The 20,185-nt window shown below is 52.4% G+C and overlaps 1 protein-coding gene across 1 annotated transcript in view; it reads left to right on the top strand.

Moving 5' to 3' along the window:
* Positions 1-20,185, top strand: part of SND1 (staphylococcal nuclease and tudor domain containing 1) — a 475,599-nt gene that overhangs the window by 50,042 nt on the left and 405,372 nt on the right. The window contains exons 8-9 of the mRNA XM_045027292.1: positions 289-395; positions 1,613-1,703. Of these exons, the coding sequence (XP_044883227.1) occupies positions 289-395; positions 1,613-1,703 (198 nt within the window). The remainder of the gene's footprint in view (positions 1-288; positions 396-1,612; positions 1,704-20,185) is intronic.

Here is a 20,185-nt window from a genome sequence, read left to right as displayed (position 1 = left end):
GGCTCCTGCTAGCCTGGGGTGCAGAATGGGTCCCTGCCTTCCATGGGCTAGCTGCAGCTGTCCTGTGAGCATGGCAATGAGCTAGGGCTGTCGGCTTTCAGCCAGGGCTGGGCCTAGCACGATGCTGCTTCCTTTGGCCACGAGGGCCTCCGTGGCTTTAGACTTCTCCCACATACCAGTGGGCCAGGAGATGGGTGTCTGTCCTGGCCCTGCCACGGGAATGACGCCTGAGCCTCCAAGCTCCAGGAGTGTAGAGACTGACCCTGTCATCTCCCCTCCTGGTTCCAGAATGGCAACATCACGGAGCTGCTGCTGAAGGACGGCTTTGCACGCTGCGTGGACTGGTCCATTGCTGTGTATACCCGCGGGGCTGAGAAGCTGCGAGCGGCCGAAAGGTAACTGGTGGCTGCTGATGCTGGGTGGAGATGGTTCTGTTGCACAGGGCTCCACAAGACTCAACCAAGGTCTTACCCAGAGTGCCCTTGACCGGGAGGGCTTCATGAGCTAAAGAAAATCACATCCTTGCCTTCCATTGGCTGCCCGCAGCTGTCTGAATGGGGCAGCGTCAGGGAGTTGGGCCCAGCTGCGTGGCTGTGGGAAGGACAATTGTCTGCCTCCTGCTCTGCCCCTGGTGACAGCTGCGTGGTGTGCTCTGCTTGCAGGGGAGTGGGGTTAGCTGAGCTCCTGCGGAGGTTAGAGACTGCTGCAGCCAGCTGGGAAAGGCTCAGAGGAAGGTGATCTCCCAGCTCCCTGGCTGGCTTCTCTCCATGCCCCCTTGGTGTCTGGTGGGGAATCCCAGAGCTGCTCTTTGAAGAGGGAGGTATGGGCTGGGTGTGCGTCTCCTTCTCACAGCTAGTGTCCAAGCAGAGCAGATGGGATGCTGCCTGCTGCCTTCTGTGGGTGGCTGACAGCTGTGGTGCTCCCCTGCCACTGTCTCCTATCTTGGCTGAGATCTAGGGGCATCCTTCCCCCTCAGCCCATGGCCCTGGAGCACCCCTCACTCCTGTAGTTTGCCTCTTGCATGCAGCTTCGGAAGAAGGCGGATCTCTGCCTTGGAAGGTGGGGAAGGTGACCATGGAGAGGCAGGAGCTTGGCTGGTCCCTTGGCATATAGATTCCAGCCAGCTCAGGCCTGGTGTCACCTGCACTGCTCAGTTGGATGTTGCTGGCTAACACAGCACTTCTCTGGCTGGGCTGGGAGCTGCAGGTGGGCAGAATACACTAGTGGTTTGGGCCATGGCTTTCGCAATGGGGGCCTGATACTCAGAGGCCTCCACGTGGCTTTAGAGGCAAGTGGCCACGAGGACTCAAGAGGACTCAGCTGCTCCCTGTGTTGCCTTTAATTTTCTTGCTGTCCTGATCCACTTCCTCACTTTAGTTGGGTTACAAAGGCCCGTTCGGCTGCTGGGGTGCCCTTGTGCCAGGAATCAGGACTGACTTAGTGCTCAGAGCAGTTGCCTGTGCGTAGGGCACAGATGCCATGTCAGTGTTGGATAGATAGGGGTCACCGTCTGCAAGGGGCTTGGCCCCATCTCCCGCGATGGCAGGAAGTAGGACAGGATGCACACTCCAAACCTAGCTCTGGATGGTCAGGTGCATCTTTCTGTTGCTAGATATGCCAAGGAACGCAAGCTGAGAATCTGGAGAGACTATGTGGCTCCCACGGCTAATCTGGACCAGAAGGACAAGCAGTTCGTTGCCAAGGTGAGTGCCTTGCAGGTGAGGAGGAGATGTCCTGTCCAGGCTCTCAGGACCTGAGCGGAGCATGGAAGACAGGTAGCCACAGAGCATGTGCTGCTGCTGGTTTCAAAGTGCATAAAACTTTGGGATTTTTTCCAAAGCTACAGATGGCACATCCCCTCCCTGTTGTGTGCAGCATTGCACAACTGTCCAGGTGCATGAGGGGATTGTGATTTTCCTCTGTAGCGTGGCACACTGGTCAAGGCCAGAAGCAGGAGATGGGACTTGTTGGACTGATCTGGGGTGGCAGATGCTACCTCATTGTAACTTGCAGCCAGGGCTGCTAACACAACTGCTCAGGGTGAGAAGGTAACAGAGTTTGGCTTCCTTTCAGCCCTGCCCTGAGCCGCAGTAGTGCCACGGTGCCTGGCACAGATGTAAAGGAGCTGAATCTGCAGCCAATGAGCTGTGCTTGTTCGACCCTTTGTATGTGGGAGCACTTGTCCCATGGAGCTCCCACTTGCAGTTACCTGCCCACCATCCTGCTTCCTGCATGCACCAGACTCTGTCTTCCCCTCCCTATGTTGCTTCTCCTCTGTGCTCAAACCTCCCTTGCTGGGAAAGTCCCAGGACTGGCTGGAGCGGGGTGGTCCTGAGGAGAGAGGAAGGGGTCAAGGTGCATGAGGATTGGGTCAAGAATGGCCGGAACTGGTGTGTGCAGAAAGAGTGGGAAAGTTTAATCCTCCAAACTTGAAATAGAGGGTTTTGCTCCACCCTGTGGTCATGGTGAGTAGTGCAGGGACATTTCGGCTGCTCCTACAGTGCTGTGGCCAGCAGAGGGCTGCCTGGGCTCATGGTAATGCTTATTCTGGTAAAGTTCATATCCTTCAGTTGCGTTGTAGCGTGAACCCTTCTGCAGCCACCCCTAGCCTGCCTTTCCAGAGCTGCCTTGACACAGGGATAATGGAACTCCAGCATTACAGCAGTCTGAGATGGAGGAACCCTGGGTCTGGAAGGGAGATTGAGCCCTTCTGAATCAGGGAATAAGCCAACCACTGACTGGTCAGGCAGGAGCTTTCCCTTGGGGGCAGATTATCCCAGGACTGCCACTGCTGCAGGATTTCTTGCACCTTCCTCTGAATCAGCCTGCCCTGAGTGAGATGAGCCACAGATCTGATCTGACAGAGCCTGGCCTGTATTCCTTGTTCATCCTGCATGTATTGCAGTCACCACTAACAGCCCCAGCTGAGATCAAAGCCCCATTGTGCTAGGAGCTGTACAGACATAGTGAGCGACGGCCCCTGCCCCAGGAAGTTCATGGGCTAAATAGACAACACAAAAGGGTGGTGGGAGGGAGTGGGGAGAGGACTTGCCTAAGGTCACAGAACAGGTCAGTGTTGACTGAGGTTAAAACCAAGCCCTTTCACCCTCTTCCCTGGTGCCCTACTCTGCTGTGCCTGGGGAGTCTGTAGAGTTAGGGAAGCATTGCCTGGGCGGTGCTGTGTGTGCTGCGGGGCTGTAACCTGCTGAATGCAGTCTGTAAATATTTCATACTGTGTAACCACATCTGCTTGGAGATTCGGAAGTGGTGGGAAAGCCACTAGATGGTGCTGTTGGTGTGTAGTTAGGCTCTGGGAAAATACACTGTGTATAAATGCATGCAGCTGGGGAGGTTTAATTTGGATGGAAATGCCTGAGAAATGGGCACTTTGATTTCTTGGAAAGTAAACGTAACCCCCTGCTCTCGGTTCCTCCCCCACTCTGTGGGAAAGCTCCCAGCAGTGGGTCTCAGCCCCCTCTGGGCAGAACCTCTTTGCCTGTCCCCCTTGCAGCCTGCCTCTAGGTTTCCAGCCCCTGTAAACTGTCTTGGAAATGGAATTATAGTCTCATCAGCCTCGAATGTCAATCAGCCGCAGGATGCTCTCCTGCTTGGCATTCTCCTGTGCATCTGTAGGAGAGACGGCACTGGGCGGTGAGGAGTCTGCGGTATGCAGGAGTGGTTGGGCTGTCACCGATCAGAACACTGCTGCTCTCCAACAGCCCGCACCTGGAGGAAAGGAAACAGTGCCAGGAACAATCAGGTGGTGCCACTCACCAGCACATGCTCCGTATGTGGGCATTATACTTACCCCATGTACCTTGGGCAGATATGCGGGCAGTCTAGGGCAGCAGCTTAGCATGAAGGGCTGGAGGAGGACTCAGTGGCTCTGGGAGTTAGGCTAATGTCCGTAGTCGCTGGCTTCTTAAGACTACAAGAGGTCATCTCATATCTTGCTACCTCTAAAGCACAATGCAAGACTTGTCTGAGTGCACAGGTCTACCCTAATTAGTGCAATAGATGTTCTGGTGGCTGAGTCTCTTCTCCTATCCTGTTGGTATGTAGCCACCCCAAGACAGCAGCTCTGGAATTGTGTCCTTGCTGAAAGATGCGTAGAGCACAAAGTCCTCCCAGGATAACGTGGAGGCTTTAAATCCTTGTGTCTGGCACCTAGGCATGGCAATGAGGCACTAAAAAACATAGAAATGTAGGTCTGGAAGGGACCTTGAGCGATCCCTAGTCCAGCCCCCTGCACAAGGAAGCTTAGACCTTCCCTGACAGGTTTGTGAATCTGATCTTAAACCACCCGTGCTGGGGATTCCACAGCATCCCTTGGAAACCTGTTCCAGAGCTTAATTACCTTTAGAGTAAGAACATTTTTCCTGATGTCAAACCTAACTCTCCTTTGCTGCAGATTAAGCCCCATTACTGTTTGTCCTGCCTTCAGTGGCCATGGAGAACAGTTGATCTTGTCCTCTTTATATCAGCCCTTCACATTTGAAGACTGTTCTCAGGTCCCCACTCAGTCAACTTTTCTCAAGACTAACCATGCTCAGTTTGTTAACCTTTCCTCGTAGGTCAGATTTTCTAAACCTTTGATCACTTTTGCTGCTCTCCTGTGGACTCCCTCCAACTTGTCCACCTCTTTCCCAAAGTGTGGTGCTCAGAACTGGATACGGTACTCCAGCTGAGGCCTCGCCAGTGCTGAGCAGAGTGGGACAACTACCTCCCATATTTTATATACATTGCTCCTTTTAATACATCCCAGAATATTTCACAACTGCATGAGATTGACTCATATTCAATTTGTGATCCACTAAAACCCCCAGCTCCTTTTCAGCAGTGCTACCACCTAGGCAGTTAGTCCCCGGTTTCTTGTCATGCATTTGATTTTTCCTTCCGAAGTGTGGTACTTCGTCTTAATTTCATCTTGTTGATTTCAGACCCATTCTCTAATTGGTCAAGGACCTCGGAGAAGAGGAGTAGAATTCAAAAAGTTCTTGCAACCCCTCCCAGCTTGGTTTCATCTGCATATTTTATAATCCTATTCTCCACTCCATTATCCAAGTCATTAATGAAAATATTTAGTACCGGAGCCAGGACTGACCCCAGCAGGACCTCACTAGATATGTCTTCCCAGCTTGACAGAGACCCATTGATAACTAGACACAGCCAGCTGAGAAACTGCTGGTTGGTGTGTGCTTAGGCAGGGAGGGAAATAGATTCCAACCGCAGGGTGGGGCTACCTGACAGAGCGATGTTAGAGTGAGTTCACAGAGCTGGGTATGAGACCTTTGCCAGTAAATGTCATGCCGGATTCTCAGCCTTGGAGACTGAGGTCGTCTTATTACTGTCTAATCACAAGTCCCTTCCATGGGTCAACCTTTACCTGGTGGGGAGCAGAGAAGGTTGGTCTGAGACTTGAAGGCCAGATGGACCATTGCCTGACCCTATGTGTTGCACTGGCCAGAGACCCTTACTCAGTGATTCCTGCTCCCAGCACAGAACTTCGGATTGAGCCTGGAGCGGATCTTGAGACTGCACAGTGGTTAACAGCCCTCACTGTTACATTTCTGCACCTTCGCTTGATCCACATAGTTCTTGGTGCTCCTGCTGTAGCTGCTGACAAGCGGAGCAGTTAGCTTCTGGTGGCTCATGGGATGAGGACCACCTGTTCAGAGGGAACCAGGCCTGACCCCTTCCCCCAGCTCATTGCTTAAGCTTTTGAGGAGATACTGCTTTATTCAGGTTGAGCTGCGCTTGCCATCTGCCCCAATACAGTGCCATGTGCATGCTCCCATCCTCTTGCATTCTGGCTTTCAGCTGCCGAGGACCCCTTCCCACAAGGCTTGTGGAGTAGTCACCCCAGGTCATGGCACAGGGCAGCAGCGGTCTTGCAACAAGGGGCATTGGAATGCAGCAATGCAAATGCACCATGTTCGGCTCCTGTTCTTGGTTATACTGGCAGGAGGCTGTCGGAAGTGTGTCAATGGTATAGTCTAGTGTGGCAGTTGCCGTGCCCTCTGGGATGAGCACGGGGGTATTCCATGCATTAACTCCTGCCAGGCTGGAAAACAGGGCACTTTGCTTGTGAATTTAACCTGTCCCTTCGGCCCATGCACCACCTGATCCACTGGAGCACAGCCATAGGTCCTGGTGCCAGAACATGAGCCCCAAGAGGCAAAATTTAGCAGCAAAGGTCCCTCTCTGCCCATGGCGGGGACTGACTTTGGGAGCGATGTATGAACGTGGCTCCAATTCTTTAACTGAAGGTCTCTTGCCTGGCATGTAACTGGGCTCTTTGACCTTCTTGAGATGGTTGAAGAAATGTCCTCCTGGGGTAGGCCAGTGCCGGTGCAGGTGCCTTCCTACCAGGGGATGATGTCTGCTCCCTGCATTTGGAAGATGCCCATCACTGTCTTATCTGGGAGCCCTTTAATTGGAAATGAATGAAATGAACCAAGGCAAGTGTCTCCACCCCTGCTTTCTCAGAACCACCTCGTTGTCTGGGTCAGCTGTAGCTGGGGCTGGACTGACACCACCACTGAGTTGGGAACAGGTCTGATGTTTGGCTTGGGTTTGGTATGATCTCTGGCAGCTCTGAATGCCACCACTGAGGGCATGCCAGGAATGCCCTGCCCTGGGCAATGCCTCCTGAGTCTGCCCTAGGGATAACTGCCATCCCAAGGTCCCAGGGGAAGAAATGGCTTTGAACATCTCTGGCCCTAGCCCTATTTAGGATTTTGAAGATATAAGGGCCATGTGTTGGGCCAGGAATGGAATAGGCAACCAGCCTATGGTACAGGCCTCTCTTCTCTCACTGTCCTTCCCCCTGTAGAATATACGTTGCTTACGTGCCACTCCCAGGTAGGCTGTGGGGTCAGGGGAGTTCATCTAGCCTGTGCCTAGGTATCCACATGCAACAGCAGGACCATGCCAGTGTACAGAGACCTTGGAACAGCCATATCGTGCAGGTTCTCTGGCTACATCTACACTGTCATTAAAAAAACAAACACCCAAGGCAGAGTCTCGGAGCCCAGGACAACTGATCTAGGCTTGGGCTGTGGGTTAAAAATAGCAGCATAGATGGTGGGGCTGAGGCTGGAGCCTGGGCTCTGAGACCCTCTCCATCACGGGACCCCAGAGCCTGGGCTCCAGCCCGAGCCCAAAAGTCTACACTAATTTTACAGCCCTGCAACCTGAGCCAGTTGACCCAGGCCAGCCGTGACCATGCTGTGGGTCTTATCACAATGTAGATGTACCCTCTGGGGATAATGTGCCTTTCACGTAGTCTTCTGGCCGGCCGGCTGTCCTCTTCTCTTGCAGGGATGCCGTGGCACTTGAGTCAGAGCTCCTGGAACTGGGCACCTTTGAGGTGGGTCCCCTCCTGGATCTAGAAAGCAGCCAGTGCTGCCCTGAATCCCTGACTCTTAGTTGGAAGGCAGAGGAAAGCCCAGTTAGAACCAGCCCGTGGCCTCTGTCAGCATGTCCCCTTTAGGGTATTGTCTGGGCCGTGGCTGACTCCAGAGAGTTGACTCTAACTTTGCTGGAAGGATTGGTTGGCCCGACATGGGACTTGGGAGGGCTGGAGGTGGGGAGGGCACCGGAAATGGTCCTCTTCTCCCCCTCCCCCTCCCAATTCCGCTAAACGTTTCCTGGTGTCTGGAGGTGGAGGGAGGTGGGGGGCAGGCTGTCTGGAGTGGAGGGAGTAGAGGAGAGTGTCAGACCCATGTAATTCTACTGAGGTGCTCCCTGGTGTCATTGCTGGTGAGGCTCAGGGTGAACTGCCACAGGCCGGACTAGAGTGGGTGACCTTGGCTAGGGCCTCACCCCTGCACCCTTCAGCCTTCCAAGAGGCTCTTGGGCGCTGGCACTGGTTTGCCTAGGAGAGCGCCCCTTGGGAGGGGCTGGCCCCAGTCCTTGCTTAGCTGGCAGCCCTGGGGAGGGAGGACAAGGGAGAGCTCTCCTTGTCTCTTTGGGTTAGGGGGAAGCACGTTAACTTCACAACGGTTAGCTGAACGTTCATCTGAAACGTGGCTTCTTATAGCGGTGTGCTGGCTCTGCTGCCTTTCCCATGTCGTTTTTGCTGATCGCTGCTGTTTCCTACCATATGGTCCCCTGGGCACGTGGCTGGCTTCCCCCTCCCTCGCTGTGCCGATTCCAAGAACTCGCCTGGTGTTCTTACAGAAGGTTTAACGTGTTCAAGGCCGACAGCTGAGCTCTGATGCCGTGAGAACAATCCAGAGGGCTGGCAGGGCCCCGGGGTCTGGCCTCCTCCAAAAGAACCCCAGCTGAGGGCTGTGCTTAACTTGCATAGCCAGATGCTGGTGGCTGGTTGAGTGATGGCACCTGTAGTCAGGGCTAGGAGTGGTCTTGAGGCACTGGGCTGGAATTCAGGAGAGAGGCGTTTCCCCCAGCTCTGCTGCTGACCTACTGTGACCACAGGCAGGTAATGCTCCCTGGACCTCCGTACCTCTCTGTAACATGGGGATATTTCCTCTCCCTCCCCCCTTCTCTTGTCTGTTAGCTTGTAAACTGCTGGCTAGGGCACTGCATTCCCTGCTCTGCTGGTGACCTTGGCCAAGTCACTTCCCCTCTGCCCCCCCATCCCTTTTGTTGTCTTGATTGAGACTGAGCTGTTGGGGCAGGGCCTGTCTCGCTGTGCCTGAGTGCCCCATGTGGAGCCCTGCTCTTATCTGGGGTCTGTAGGCGTGGCTGTAACACAAATAATGGTCTCCCCAGGCCACATCTCTGTTCAAGGTGCTGCGCTAATTGTAGAAATCCACAGGCAGCATCTGGCCGGCTGCACTTCGGCTGCTCCTGGCTTAGCCTGAAGCTTGGGCCCCTAAACTCGACGGGCCCCCATTGCCTTCCCGTGTCCTTGACTGGTAACACCAGACTTCTGTCTTCTGCTAACATGCCACTTCAGCAGAAATGTGCCAGTCAGCATTTCGGAAGCAAACCCTGGGAAGCCCCTGAGCGGCACCATTTTTGCAGTGTCAATTTTTGGTCCCTCTTTCCTCACTGAGAATTGTAAGTGACAAGGAAAATCAGGACAAATGTCTGAGTGCTTTAAAGTGCAGGAGCTTAAATGGGTGTTCGTCACATGCGTCGCGTCTTGCGAGCCTCCTACGGAAGGTGCTTTATAAACACTTATCAATCCTCCCGATGCCCAGGAGAGGCAGATAAGTACTTGCTGTCTCTCAGATGGGGGAACTGAGCTGGGGACAGAACCAGGTGGCTTCCCTGGGCTATATCTGCCAGACCACACCATACACGCCTCTGCCTGGCATGGGGCTCTTTCACACTTGAATGTGTATCGCAATGTCTGCATAGCACACTAATGAAACCTGACATGACCAATGCTGCAAAAGCTGATTGCTTTATTGCTTACGCCATCTCCATGCTTGGCAGCCAGTTGAGCCACTTGTTCCACTGACAGTAATGACGTAAGGGTTTGGGGGAGGGGAGGGGAAAACCTTGCTTAGTTGACATTGTAGTATCGTGTTACAGGCAGTTCTTCAGACCATGGCAAATTGGCTTTGGATAATTTCAGATCCTGCTGCCATCGTGTTCAGATGATGGTACGAAAGTGAGAGCACTGATTATTTTTTTGGTTATTTGAAAAGCATCAGGAGTTCTGGCCCTAAATAATAGGTTTTAATTTGTCAGTTAAACAGTGGGGTGTGTGGGAAGGAAAAGTAGTGGAAATAATCTCTAAAGGATTAAAGAGGCTGTTTCTTGAGTGCCCCTGCATATACAGTCAGCTCGCAGCCTGAATGCATTGGGGGGTCTGTCCTGTACAGAGCTGACCGTTACCAGCACTTAGTTTTTGGTGTGGAATGTATTTGCTACCAAGGTTATGCACTGAAGTGCCCATGTTGGGAAATGCAAAGTTGAGGTGGTTACCTCTGCCCCCTGTGCACATGCCGTGCCATAGCTTTAATCACGTGAGCAGGCTGCTTTTCACTTCGAAGTATGAAGGTAACTTGGCTGCGCTGGGATGTTCAGGGCAGCTGCCTTTTAGTTGCCATTCAGGGGATGACAGCTAGCTTCCAGACTCGCTCATCAGCAGAGTTAGAGGGGCTAAATCTGCCAGCCCTGTCTTCTCTATTGCTGTTATACGGAACATGCAGTGCTGAGCTTTTGGGGTGCCCTGAGGATTGATCTGGATTTTTCACAAGGTGCTGAGCATCCACACAACAGGTTAGACACTCGAGTTCACTACTCACTTGAGAAAAACCATGGCCAGTACACTTACATCCCGCTTATCCTTTACGTTTCATTGTTTGTGATGGTGTATTCAGTATAGTGCACACAAGGGGCTGTTAGGGTTGTGCATGCTGCCTTTTTGCGTTTCCTGGCTTTAAGTGCTGACATGTGTAACAGCGGCCTTCTGTTAATGGAGTTTTTATGTGGAAGTTCCTGGGGTTTCAGAAGGGAAATGGTGGAAGATAATAGGCTAGAGACCAGCAGCTCACTTGAGGTGCTCAGGGCTCTGACGGAGCTCTGCCTCTTTCCTGTAGTGTTCCTATAGGTGCCCCACATCAGCTGCTTGCTCCCTGGCTATGGCAGTAGTCGTGTGCCGAGCAGCTGATGTGGAGCACCCCCAGGGACTTGCATCTCAAAGAAATCTCGCTACTGCACAAGGGATGTTACTTAGCCTTCGTTGCACATCTGTGAAAGCCAATCTTAATCTGTTCTAACATTGATCTATTGTAGATGCAAATAAACCTAATACGACCATTAATCTCCCAAAGCACATGTTCAATAGCACAGTAAATACAGGTGCATTAAGTAGCCTTGCCTCTCTCACTGAGACATCGTAGGGCATGAAAGTTACTACTTGGTAAAGGGGCAGGGCTCCCCACTGATCATGCACCCATGGAGCCCTGCTTCAGTAAGTATGCGAGTTTGCTGTAGATTTCGCTAACAGTTCATCTAGGGATGCACATGTTTCCTTTGCAGAACGAGGAGAACTGTTTTAAAAAACAACAAAACTGCCCATCTGCAAAGGGAGACGCTCCAGACCTTGGCCAAATCCGACCCAACTTTTTGTGGAACATGCCAAGTCTCTCATCCCTATGGGCTGTTTCCCTGCCACAGCTCAGCTCTGAGTTTGGTGTGTCAGCTGGTCGAAAGGGCAGCTTCTCTCTCTGTGTTCTGTTCCTGTTTGCTCTCAAAATGGCTGAACTGTCCTTATGTGCACACGCTCCCTCCCCACCCAAAATTCACTGTCAGGACTCAGGCTGGAAAATGTCAGCTTGCCAGGTGACACTTCCAGGAAGGGGTGAGCAACAGCTGCGGAGGTGTGAGCGGAACTGTGCAGGCGATGATCTTGCTCTTCAGGTCTGGGAAAGGTGTACTCAGCATCACAGCTAAATGCAAGACTGAGCACAGGGTTTAGCAAAAGTAGTTAGCACTTACTGTAAGGAACCATTCTAGGTAGAGTGGCCCGTTAACACCTCTGCAGTCATAGGACAGAGAGGGGTCCAGTGAGTTACAGATTGTTGTAATAAGTCATAAATCTAGTGTCTGTTTAGTTCTTGAACTTTAGTGTCTAACAGAGTAATGAATTCAGGTGCCCAGTCTCGTCTTTTGAATATGTTGTAGAGGTTTCCTTTGAGGATCAGGACTGAGAGGTTCAGACAGAGTGGTGGGAGTATCTTTCCCAGACCCCAGGAAGAGCTCTGTGTGGCTCGAAAGTTTCTTTCCAACAGAAGTTGGTCCAGTAAGTTACCTCACCCACCTTGTCTCTCTAATATCCTGCAACCAACACAGCTACAACGACACTCACACCTAGGCCTTGGCTACACTTGTGAGTTACAACGCAACAAAGGAGCCCCGGGCATCCTAGCTCACTCCCCATCCACACTGGCAAGGCACGTAGAGCACTCTTGGCTACAGCGCTGCTGGTACTCTACCTTGGCGAGTGGAATAACGTTTGCTGCTCCTTGGCTACAAAACCCAGATGTCAGTGTGAACGAGGTGGTGTGTTTCTGCGCTCTGATCGGCCTCCGGAAACATCCCATAATCCCCTTAAGTCAAGTGGCCACTCTTGTCATGTTTTGAACTCCTGTAGGAACGTGGAAATGCCCTTTCAAAGCTCTGGGTACGTCTACACTACGGGATTATTCCGAATTTACATAAACCGGTTTAGCAAAACAGATTGTATAAAATCGAGTGTGCGCGGCCACACTAAACACATTAAATCGGTGGTGTGCGTCCACGGTCCGAGGCTAGCGTCGATTTCTGGAGCATTGCACTGTGGGTAGCTATTCCGTAGCTATCCCATAGTTCCCGCAGCCTCCCCCGCCCCTTGGAATTTCCGGGTTGAGATCCCAGTGCCTGATGGGGCAAAAATCATTGTCGCGGGTGGTTCTGGGTAAATGTTGTCAGTCACTCCTTCCGCTGGGAAAGCAACGGCAGACAAGCATTTCGTGCCTTTTTTTCCCTGGATTGCCCTGGCAGATGCCATAGCATGGCAATCATGGAGCCTGCTTAGCCTTTTGTGACTGTCATCGTATGTGTACTAGATGCCGCTCACAGAGGCGATTCAGCAGCGCTACACAGCAGCATGCTTTTGCTTTTGCATGATAGCAGAGATGGTTACCAGCCATATTGCACCATCTACCATACCATAAATGGGTAATAAGATGATCGTGGCTACCAGTCCTTTTGCACTGCACCATTTGCTGCTGTCATAAGTGCCCCTGGCTGAGATCAGCCAAGGGCGCAAAAGCCAAAATTGGGAATGACTCCCTGAGTCAATCCCTCCTTTTTGGTATCTAAAAATAGAATCAGTCCTGCCTAGAATATGGGCAAGTGTACTAGAGAACCACTGTATCATAGAACCAGAGAGCACAGCTGCTCTGTGTCAGATCCTGCAGAAATTATGAGCTGTATGCTATTCACAGGGGGTGCTCCTGCAACAACCCCACCTGTTGATTCCGTTCTTCCCTCAGCCTTCATGGGCTATCGTAGCATTGTCCCCCCACTTGTGTGATGAAGTAATAAAGAATGCAGGAATAAGACACAGTGACTTGTTAGTGAGATATGAATGGAAGGCAGCCTCCAGCTGCTATGATAGTCCAGACAGGACAGTAAGGAGTGTGGAGGAGAGGAGCCCAGCATCCCTCTGCTAGTCCAGGGGCAATTGAAACTTTTCTTTACACATGAAGGGTGGGGGCTGATGGAGCTCAGCCCCCTGTTGCTATGATGACGATGGTTATCAGCCATACTGTACCATCTACCACGAAAAATTAGGACCAGGCGCCCTTGATTGACCTTACCGATGCTAGTCGGCGTGGTTACCAGTCCTTTTGCACTGCTCCATGTGCCAATAGGCTGATGATGAGGACGGGTACCAGTCGTATTGTACCATCAGCCACCCATGGCGTGGGGGGAGCAAGGATGTTGGTGTTGAGTGCTGCACCATCGCGTCTATCTGCAGCATTCAGTAAAGATAGGGTGACATGTAAAAGAGTCAAGAGAGGATTGTTTTCCCTTTCACTTCTGGGGGTGGGTGGGGGGTTGCGTAAATTGCCTAGCTATGCCCTGACCCACCGCGGACACTGTTTTTGACCCTAGAAGCATTTGGAGCTCAGCCAAGAATGCAAATGCTTTTCAGAGACTGCAGGAACTGTGGGATAGCTTGAGTCCTCCAGTCCATGAGCGTCCATTTGATTCTTTGGCTTTCCGTTACGCTTGTCACGCAGCAGTGCGCTGAGTCCCTGCTATGGCATCTGTCTGGAGATTTTAAAAAATGATTTTGAATTTCGTCTTCTGTAACGGAGCGCTGATAGAACAGATTTGCCTGCCCTTACAGCGATCACGTCCGCATCGTCCATGAGGGAGCTCTTTCTTTATTTTGATTTTTAACTGCATCACCACCCGTGCTGATCGGAGCTCCATGCTGGGCAAACAGGAAATATTCAAAAGTTCGCGGGGCTTTTCCTGTCTACCTGGCCACTGCATCCGAGTTCAGATTGCTGTCCAGAGCGGTCAGTGGTGCACTGTGGGATACCGCTCGGAGGCCAATACCGTCGATCTGCGGCCACACTAACCCTAATCCGATACGGTAATACTGATATTAGCGTTACTCCTCTCGTTAGGGAGGAGTACAGAAACCGGTTTAAAGTGCCCTTTATACCGATATAAAGGGCCTCTCAGTGTGAACAGGTGTGGCGTTAAATTGGTTTTACGCTCCTAAAACCGGTTTAAACGCCTAGTGTAGACCAGGCCTCTGTTTCTGACAGGCGGCATGCAAGCCCTTACTGTAGAATGCTGTGTGAGAGAGAGAGGCCGGGGGAGCGGGAGGTCCGGTGTCTGAACTTACAAAAAGACAGCATCCTGACATGCTTTCAGCTCCCCCAAAAACCCACTCTCTCCCCTCAAATACACACAACACCCTCCCTGTCACACTCCACCCCTCCCCTCCCGTTTTAAAAGCACATTGCAATCACTTGCATGCTGGGATAACTGTCCATAATGCACCACTCCCAATGCTGCTGCAAGTGCTGCAAATGTGGCCATGCCAGTGCGCTTGGAGCTGTCAGTGTGGACAGATTGCAGCGCTTTCCCTACTGCGCTCTACGAAGGCTGGTTTAACTCAAAGCGCTCTACATCTGCAAGTACAGCCATGCCCTAAGTCTTCCGGTCTTGCGATTAGTTAATTGAGAGTCCATCTGGTAATTTCAGTGTTTTCAAATCCTGTGGTGATGACATTCTTGAAAGGAGTCACTTGTCTCCACCCACCAGTTAGAGCCGATTCCTTTGTGGGCCATTAATACTGTCTTAGCAGCTCTCCTGGGGCCTCCATTTGAGCCTCTGGCAATGCTGCTGCTTTGTGTCAGAAAACTGCCTTCCCTGTGGCAATAATGTTTGCAAGGAGAGTGGCTTTGATGGCAGAGCCCCCTTACATCCAGTTTTCCAATGACAAAGTAACCCTGTGGCCACACCTTACATTTTTATCTAAAGTAGCTTCCCAATTTCACTCGAACCAAGCTATCTATTTACCCTTGTTCTTCTGTAAGTCATGTTCTACCCCAGAGGAAAAGCATCTTCACATGCTGGATGTCAGGTGAAGTTTAGCTTTTTATCTGGATAGGACCAAACATTTATTTCTCATATGCAGACCCAAGGAAGGGTCAAGCAGTCTCATCACAGCCTGTCTCCAGGTGGATAAGTTCCTGTATTGTGACAGCACACGAAGTAGCCAAAAGAATAGGAGCTCATGCCACGAGAGCCCAGGCCGTGTTAATGGCATTCCTACACTGGACATTTGGAGGGCTGCCACTTGGTCCTCTGTGCATACTTTTACAGACTGCTGTGCCAACCCTGCGGAGTCCAGAGCAGCTGCAAATGTTGGGAACGCAGTCCTTGTTTAAATAGACTCCAAGCCCCAGCTCCTGGGGGTACTGTTCGGGTAAAATACACAGCTGTATCTACTCAAAGCAAAACTTTACCTACCTGTAACTCGTGTTCTTCGGGATGGATTCCACGACCCAGCCTCCGTCCCCTCTGCATCGGAGTCTGTGCTTCTGGTGGTTGGTGCTGAGGGAACAGCGCTGCCCTTACATCACCAGGGAAGGGGCTAGGACCGTGTGGCAGGAGTTGTGCCCCTGTGGGCTGCTAGGCAGAGTTCTTTAGCTGGGTGCACACACCCAAGCAGAATACATGGCGCTCTCACATCTCGAAGAACAACACTTACAGGCCAGTAACCATTGTGCCCTACCAATCACCTTCCTGCCACCCTTTGCGAGAGAGCAGCTGGCACTCAGAATGGATGGTGTCTCCTGCAGTCCGTGATGGAGATGGAGCTTGTGCCTATGGCTGAATGGTGGACTCCCAGATTTCTTCTGCCTGCCCCATGACTCCTTCCTAGGGGACTGCTACCCATGCAGTCACCACAGCCCCGACTGGCTGTGGAGCAGGAGACCAAGCGTAGGCCTCTGACTGATTCCCCTGCCTAGCATGGCCGACCATGCTATTGCCATGGGTTCCTTCATCCAGCCTTGGGGGAGGGCACCTGCGTCAGCGCATGGCATTGTCTAGCTGTTTGCAGTGGGAGTTCCCCAGTACCCTTTATTAGCCACTGCAAGAGCCATTGACAGATTCTAGCTCAATTGCCATGGAAATCTGCCTGACACAGGGCATGCGCTGGCGTATTTTATTACAGTAGTGCCAGCTGCGCCCAGAGCCCTGCTGTGCTGTGATCAGACGAGGGGGGTGGGGGGAGTTGCGCAGAGGCACGGAGGGGATGGACTTGCCCCAAGGCATACTGCAAGTCAGTGAGAGCTGACAGTATACCCAGATCTCCCGAGTCCTAGCTGTGTTGCTGCTCTCTGAGCAGGAAGGTCCCCCAGGGAACATCTGCACTGGAATAAGACCTGCAGCATAGCCATGGCTAGCCCAGGTCAGCTGGGATTGCCATGTGAGGTAAAAATTGCTGTGTAGACGTTTAGGCTTGGACTGGAATTGGGCTCTGGGACCCTCCTTCTCATGGGATCCCAGGGCTCAGGCTCCAGACGCAGCCCAGATATCTACATGGTAATTTTACAGCTTCGAGCCTGAGCCAGCTGACCCGGGCCAGCCTCCAGGGATTAATTGCAGTGTAGAGCAGGGGTGGGCAAACTTTTTGGCCCAAGGGCCACATCTGGGTATGCAAATTGTATGGCGGGCCATGAATGCTCATGTAATTGGGGCGAGGGTGAGGGCTCTGGGGGTGGAGCCAGAAATGAGTTCAGGGTGCAGGAGGGGGCTCTGGGCTGGGGCAGGGGTTTGGGGTGGGGGATGAGGGCTCCAGCTGGGGGTGTGGGCTCTGGGGACAAGAGATTTGGGGTACAGGCGGGTGCTCCAGGCTGGGACCAAGGGGTTTGGAGTGTGGGCGGGTGCTCCATGCTGGGGCAGGGGATTGGGGCATGACAGGGTGAGGACTCTGGCTGGAGGTGTAGGCTCTGGGGTGGGGCTGGGAATGAGGGTTTGAGGTGCAGGAGAGTGCTCCGGGCTGGGACTGAGGGGTTCAGATGGCAGGAGAGGGATCAGGGCTGGGGCAGGGGATTGGGGCACGGAAGGGGCTCTGAGCAGCACTTACCTCGAGCAGCTCCTGGAAGCAGTGACATGTTCCCTCTCCGGCTCCTATGCAGAGCCGTGGCCAGGCAGTTCTGCATGAGGGGAAACATGCCGTTTCTTCTGGGAGCCACGCAAAGCTGCAGCACGCGTGCACAGAGTGGACCCCGACCCGCTGCCCGGCTGGAGTGTGGGAGCAGGGATACCCTCAGACCCTGCTCCCCAGCGGGAGCTTGAGGGTCACATTAAATCAGCTGGCGGGCTGGGCCATAGTTTGCCCACTCCTGGTGTAGAGGTACCCCAGTGGCCACGCTGCCTTGGAGTTCTTGGTCGGTTGGTTACACAGTGCACTGTGCTTTAGACTGACAGGCTCTGCTCTGAGGAGCTAACAGGCCAAGGTGGGAGGTGCTCAGGTACACTGGTGGTGATGGACATAACCAGGGTGGAGCACCTTGGGGAGGGAAGGAGGGATGGTGGGTGAGTGGGAGAAGACCTAGCTCAGTAAGGTCACAGGCTGCTCTGGTTAGCACAGTGCCTGGAGCGGGTCTGCAATAAATGGAGGGAAGGGCTGGGATCTCCTGCAGGGGGTGGAGGCCTGGCAGAGCGGGTCTAGGGGGATTCAGATATTGGGGGCAGCTCAGCTCTGCAGGCCTGGCAGATGAGGACAGTGAGTGTGTTGGCTGGAGGTGGCTATTCTGCAGTGTTGTGACCTGGTTGGGAGCTGCGGGGAGTCAGAGGAGGAGCGGGGAGCTGCCGCAGCTGAGATCTAGCAAGAGGAGTTGGTGGGGGAAAGGAGATGGGTAGGGAATAAAGCCATCAGGATGGAGCCATGGCGGGGGGGAGGCAGAGAGGCTCCTAAAGCACTGGGGGTGGGGGTGCAGGCAGTGAGCTGCTATATAATTTCTGTAGATTCAGTCCATCAGCATTTCCGCTTCTGCAATTCCCTGACAGTGTCTCTAACTGCTCCACTAAGCTTCCGTGGATTCAGAGAGCTAGCGTCAGGTTTCTCTTGCTTCAGGAAGCTGGAGTGTGTCGTCCACCCCTTCCTAGCCCTCTGCTTCCCACCCTCCGTCACCTTGCCAGGCTCGCAGAACTCTCCATGGATTCATTCCACTCCGCTGCTCTGCATTTACATCCCCCTTGCTCGGCTCCTCCCATCCTGGCCTCTGTGCCCCATCTCCTGCAGCTCTGCACACTTGGGGAATCGTCCCTTGTTTGTGCTGCCCTGCGTAGCTGGTGCTTTCCTCCCTCTACTCCTCCAGTCCTCTGAGCCACCAAATAGTTTCCGCTCCATGTTCTGCTTCTAAACACTCCTTTGTTCTCTAGTTTGTTGCTCCCTGCAAAGGCCTTCATGCTGCCGTGTGAAAGCTGCACGTTGTACACCTCTACCCCGATATAACGTGACCCGATATAACACGGTAAAGCAGCGCTCCGGGGGGGGCGGAGCTGCGCCCTCTGGCGGATCAAAGCAAGTTTGATATAACGCGGTTTCACCTATAACGTGGTAAGATTTTTTTTTGGCTCCCGAGGACAGCGTTATATTGGGGTAGAGGTGTATATTGGAGAATACTCGTTCCCTGCAGTTGTCCTGAGAAGCTCCTGCATGTCCCTCCTTGCTGGACGATTTAAAAGCTGACGTTTGTTCTCCTGTATAGTAACTTATGGCAAAACCTGAATGCCAAGGCTGGAGGAGTTGGGTCTGACTGCTCCAACCTGCCGGTAGTGCAAGAGTTGGTCAGCATGCATATTAAATGATACATACTTCTAATGATCAAGGGCTGCATATACCTAAGCAACTGCATGATCATATTGCCGTAACCTCATCACGTCCCTTCCTTACTGTGTCTGCTCCAGCCAGCATGTCCGATGTCAGTTCAGGTCAAGTACAGCTCATCTGGCTGTTCTCAAAGCCTCCTCGCATATTTTTGGGCTCTGTAGAAATAAATAATGCGTGTGGCAATGATGTCATGCAGCGCAGGATTTTCCCTGCTGGATCAGATCCATAACCCACTCAGCTTGGGGTGCTGCCTCCAGTGCTGGCCTCTCCTGATGCTTCAGAGGAAGGGGAAAACACATGTATGTGCCTGGTCTGTTGTGCAATGTTGTACAGAGAGGGTGGGAACCCTTCCTGACCCCTACAGCAACGTTTATGCCCAGAAGCATGAGACTTGATTTACTCTCCTCTTAGCATGCGGCCTGCTTCGGGGAGGGTTCTGTCAGCAAAACCAAAAAGCCAGGTCCCAGAAGGGGTTGAGGCCATTGGTAATAAAGCTCCCTAGAGGGCTGTTATCTCGGCTGAAGGAAGCCCAGACAATCCTTAGTGTCTGTTTTAATTTTGATTCATATAATCCTGTTATCCCTTTGACTAAGCACGTTTTGAGAGATTGATGTGCTTGCTGGGGCAAAAGGGCTGCGAGTTACAAAAGTCTGTTCCTTTTTATTTATCTCCCGTTCCCCACGTGTATGTGGTGGAAATGGCCAGGCTTTGGAGAGCTCCAGATTCTGGGTGAGAAGGGTCTGTCAGGCTTGCAAATGTCTGCTCTCACACTTGCTCAAGGCACCTGGATTTCTTTAATTGGTAAATAAAATGTTGGTTTTTATCAAGATGTGAGCGTGGATGGGTAGACTTTTTTTATTTAATGCTGGAACTTGGTAAATATTTGTGCCAGTTCTGCAGATCCCATCTAGACATGCCTTAGCCTTGGTGAAAATCACCTGAATTTTGCTACAGTTCAGATCAGGTCAGAACTGTAATGTTGCATATGATAAAAATAGCGTAAAATATTAAGAAGCCCTGCAGAATGAGCGTCCCACTCTGGGCTGCTAGAATCCTGCCCCGCTTCGCCACCAGTCTTCCTAGTGTTCAGTTTGTTTGCTTTGGTCATCCCTGGAAGCCCCAGCCCAGAAGAGAGCCCCAATGTGTTACCACTGTACAGACATGTAAGAGACAGTCCTGCCTCACTCTGGCTGGTTCCATGCCCCCACCTCCCCACAAGTAAGCTCATCTCAATTACTGATATCTTCATATGAGTGCTCTGCCTGTATTGATACCCTGGTACCTAAGGGCTTCATTCCAGACGCCAGACCCCATGTGCTAGGCACTGTACGTGCAGAGAGA

Source organism: Mauremys mutica, chromosome 1, assembly GCF_020497125.1.
Source record: "Mauremys mutica isolate MM-2020 ecotype Southern chromosome 1, ASM2049712v1, whole genome shotgun sequence".
NCBI classification, from domain to species: Eukaryota; Metazoa; Chordata; order Testudines; family Geoemydidae; genus Mauremys; species Mauremys mutica.
Note: the sequence above shows the minus strand (reverse complement) of the source record. Positions and strands in the feature narration are given on the sequence as shown.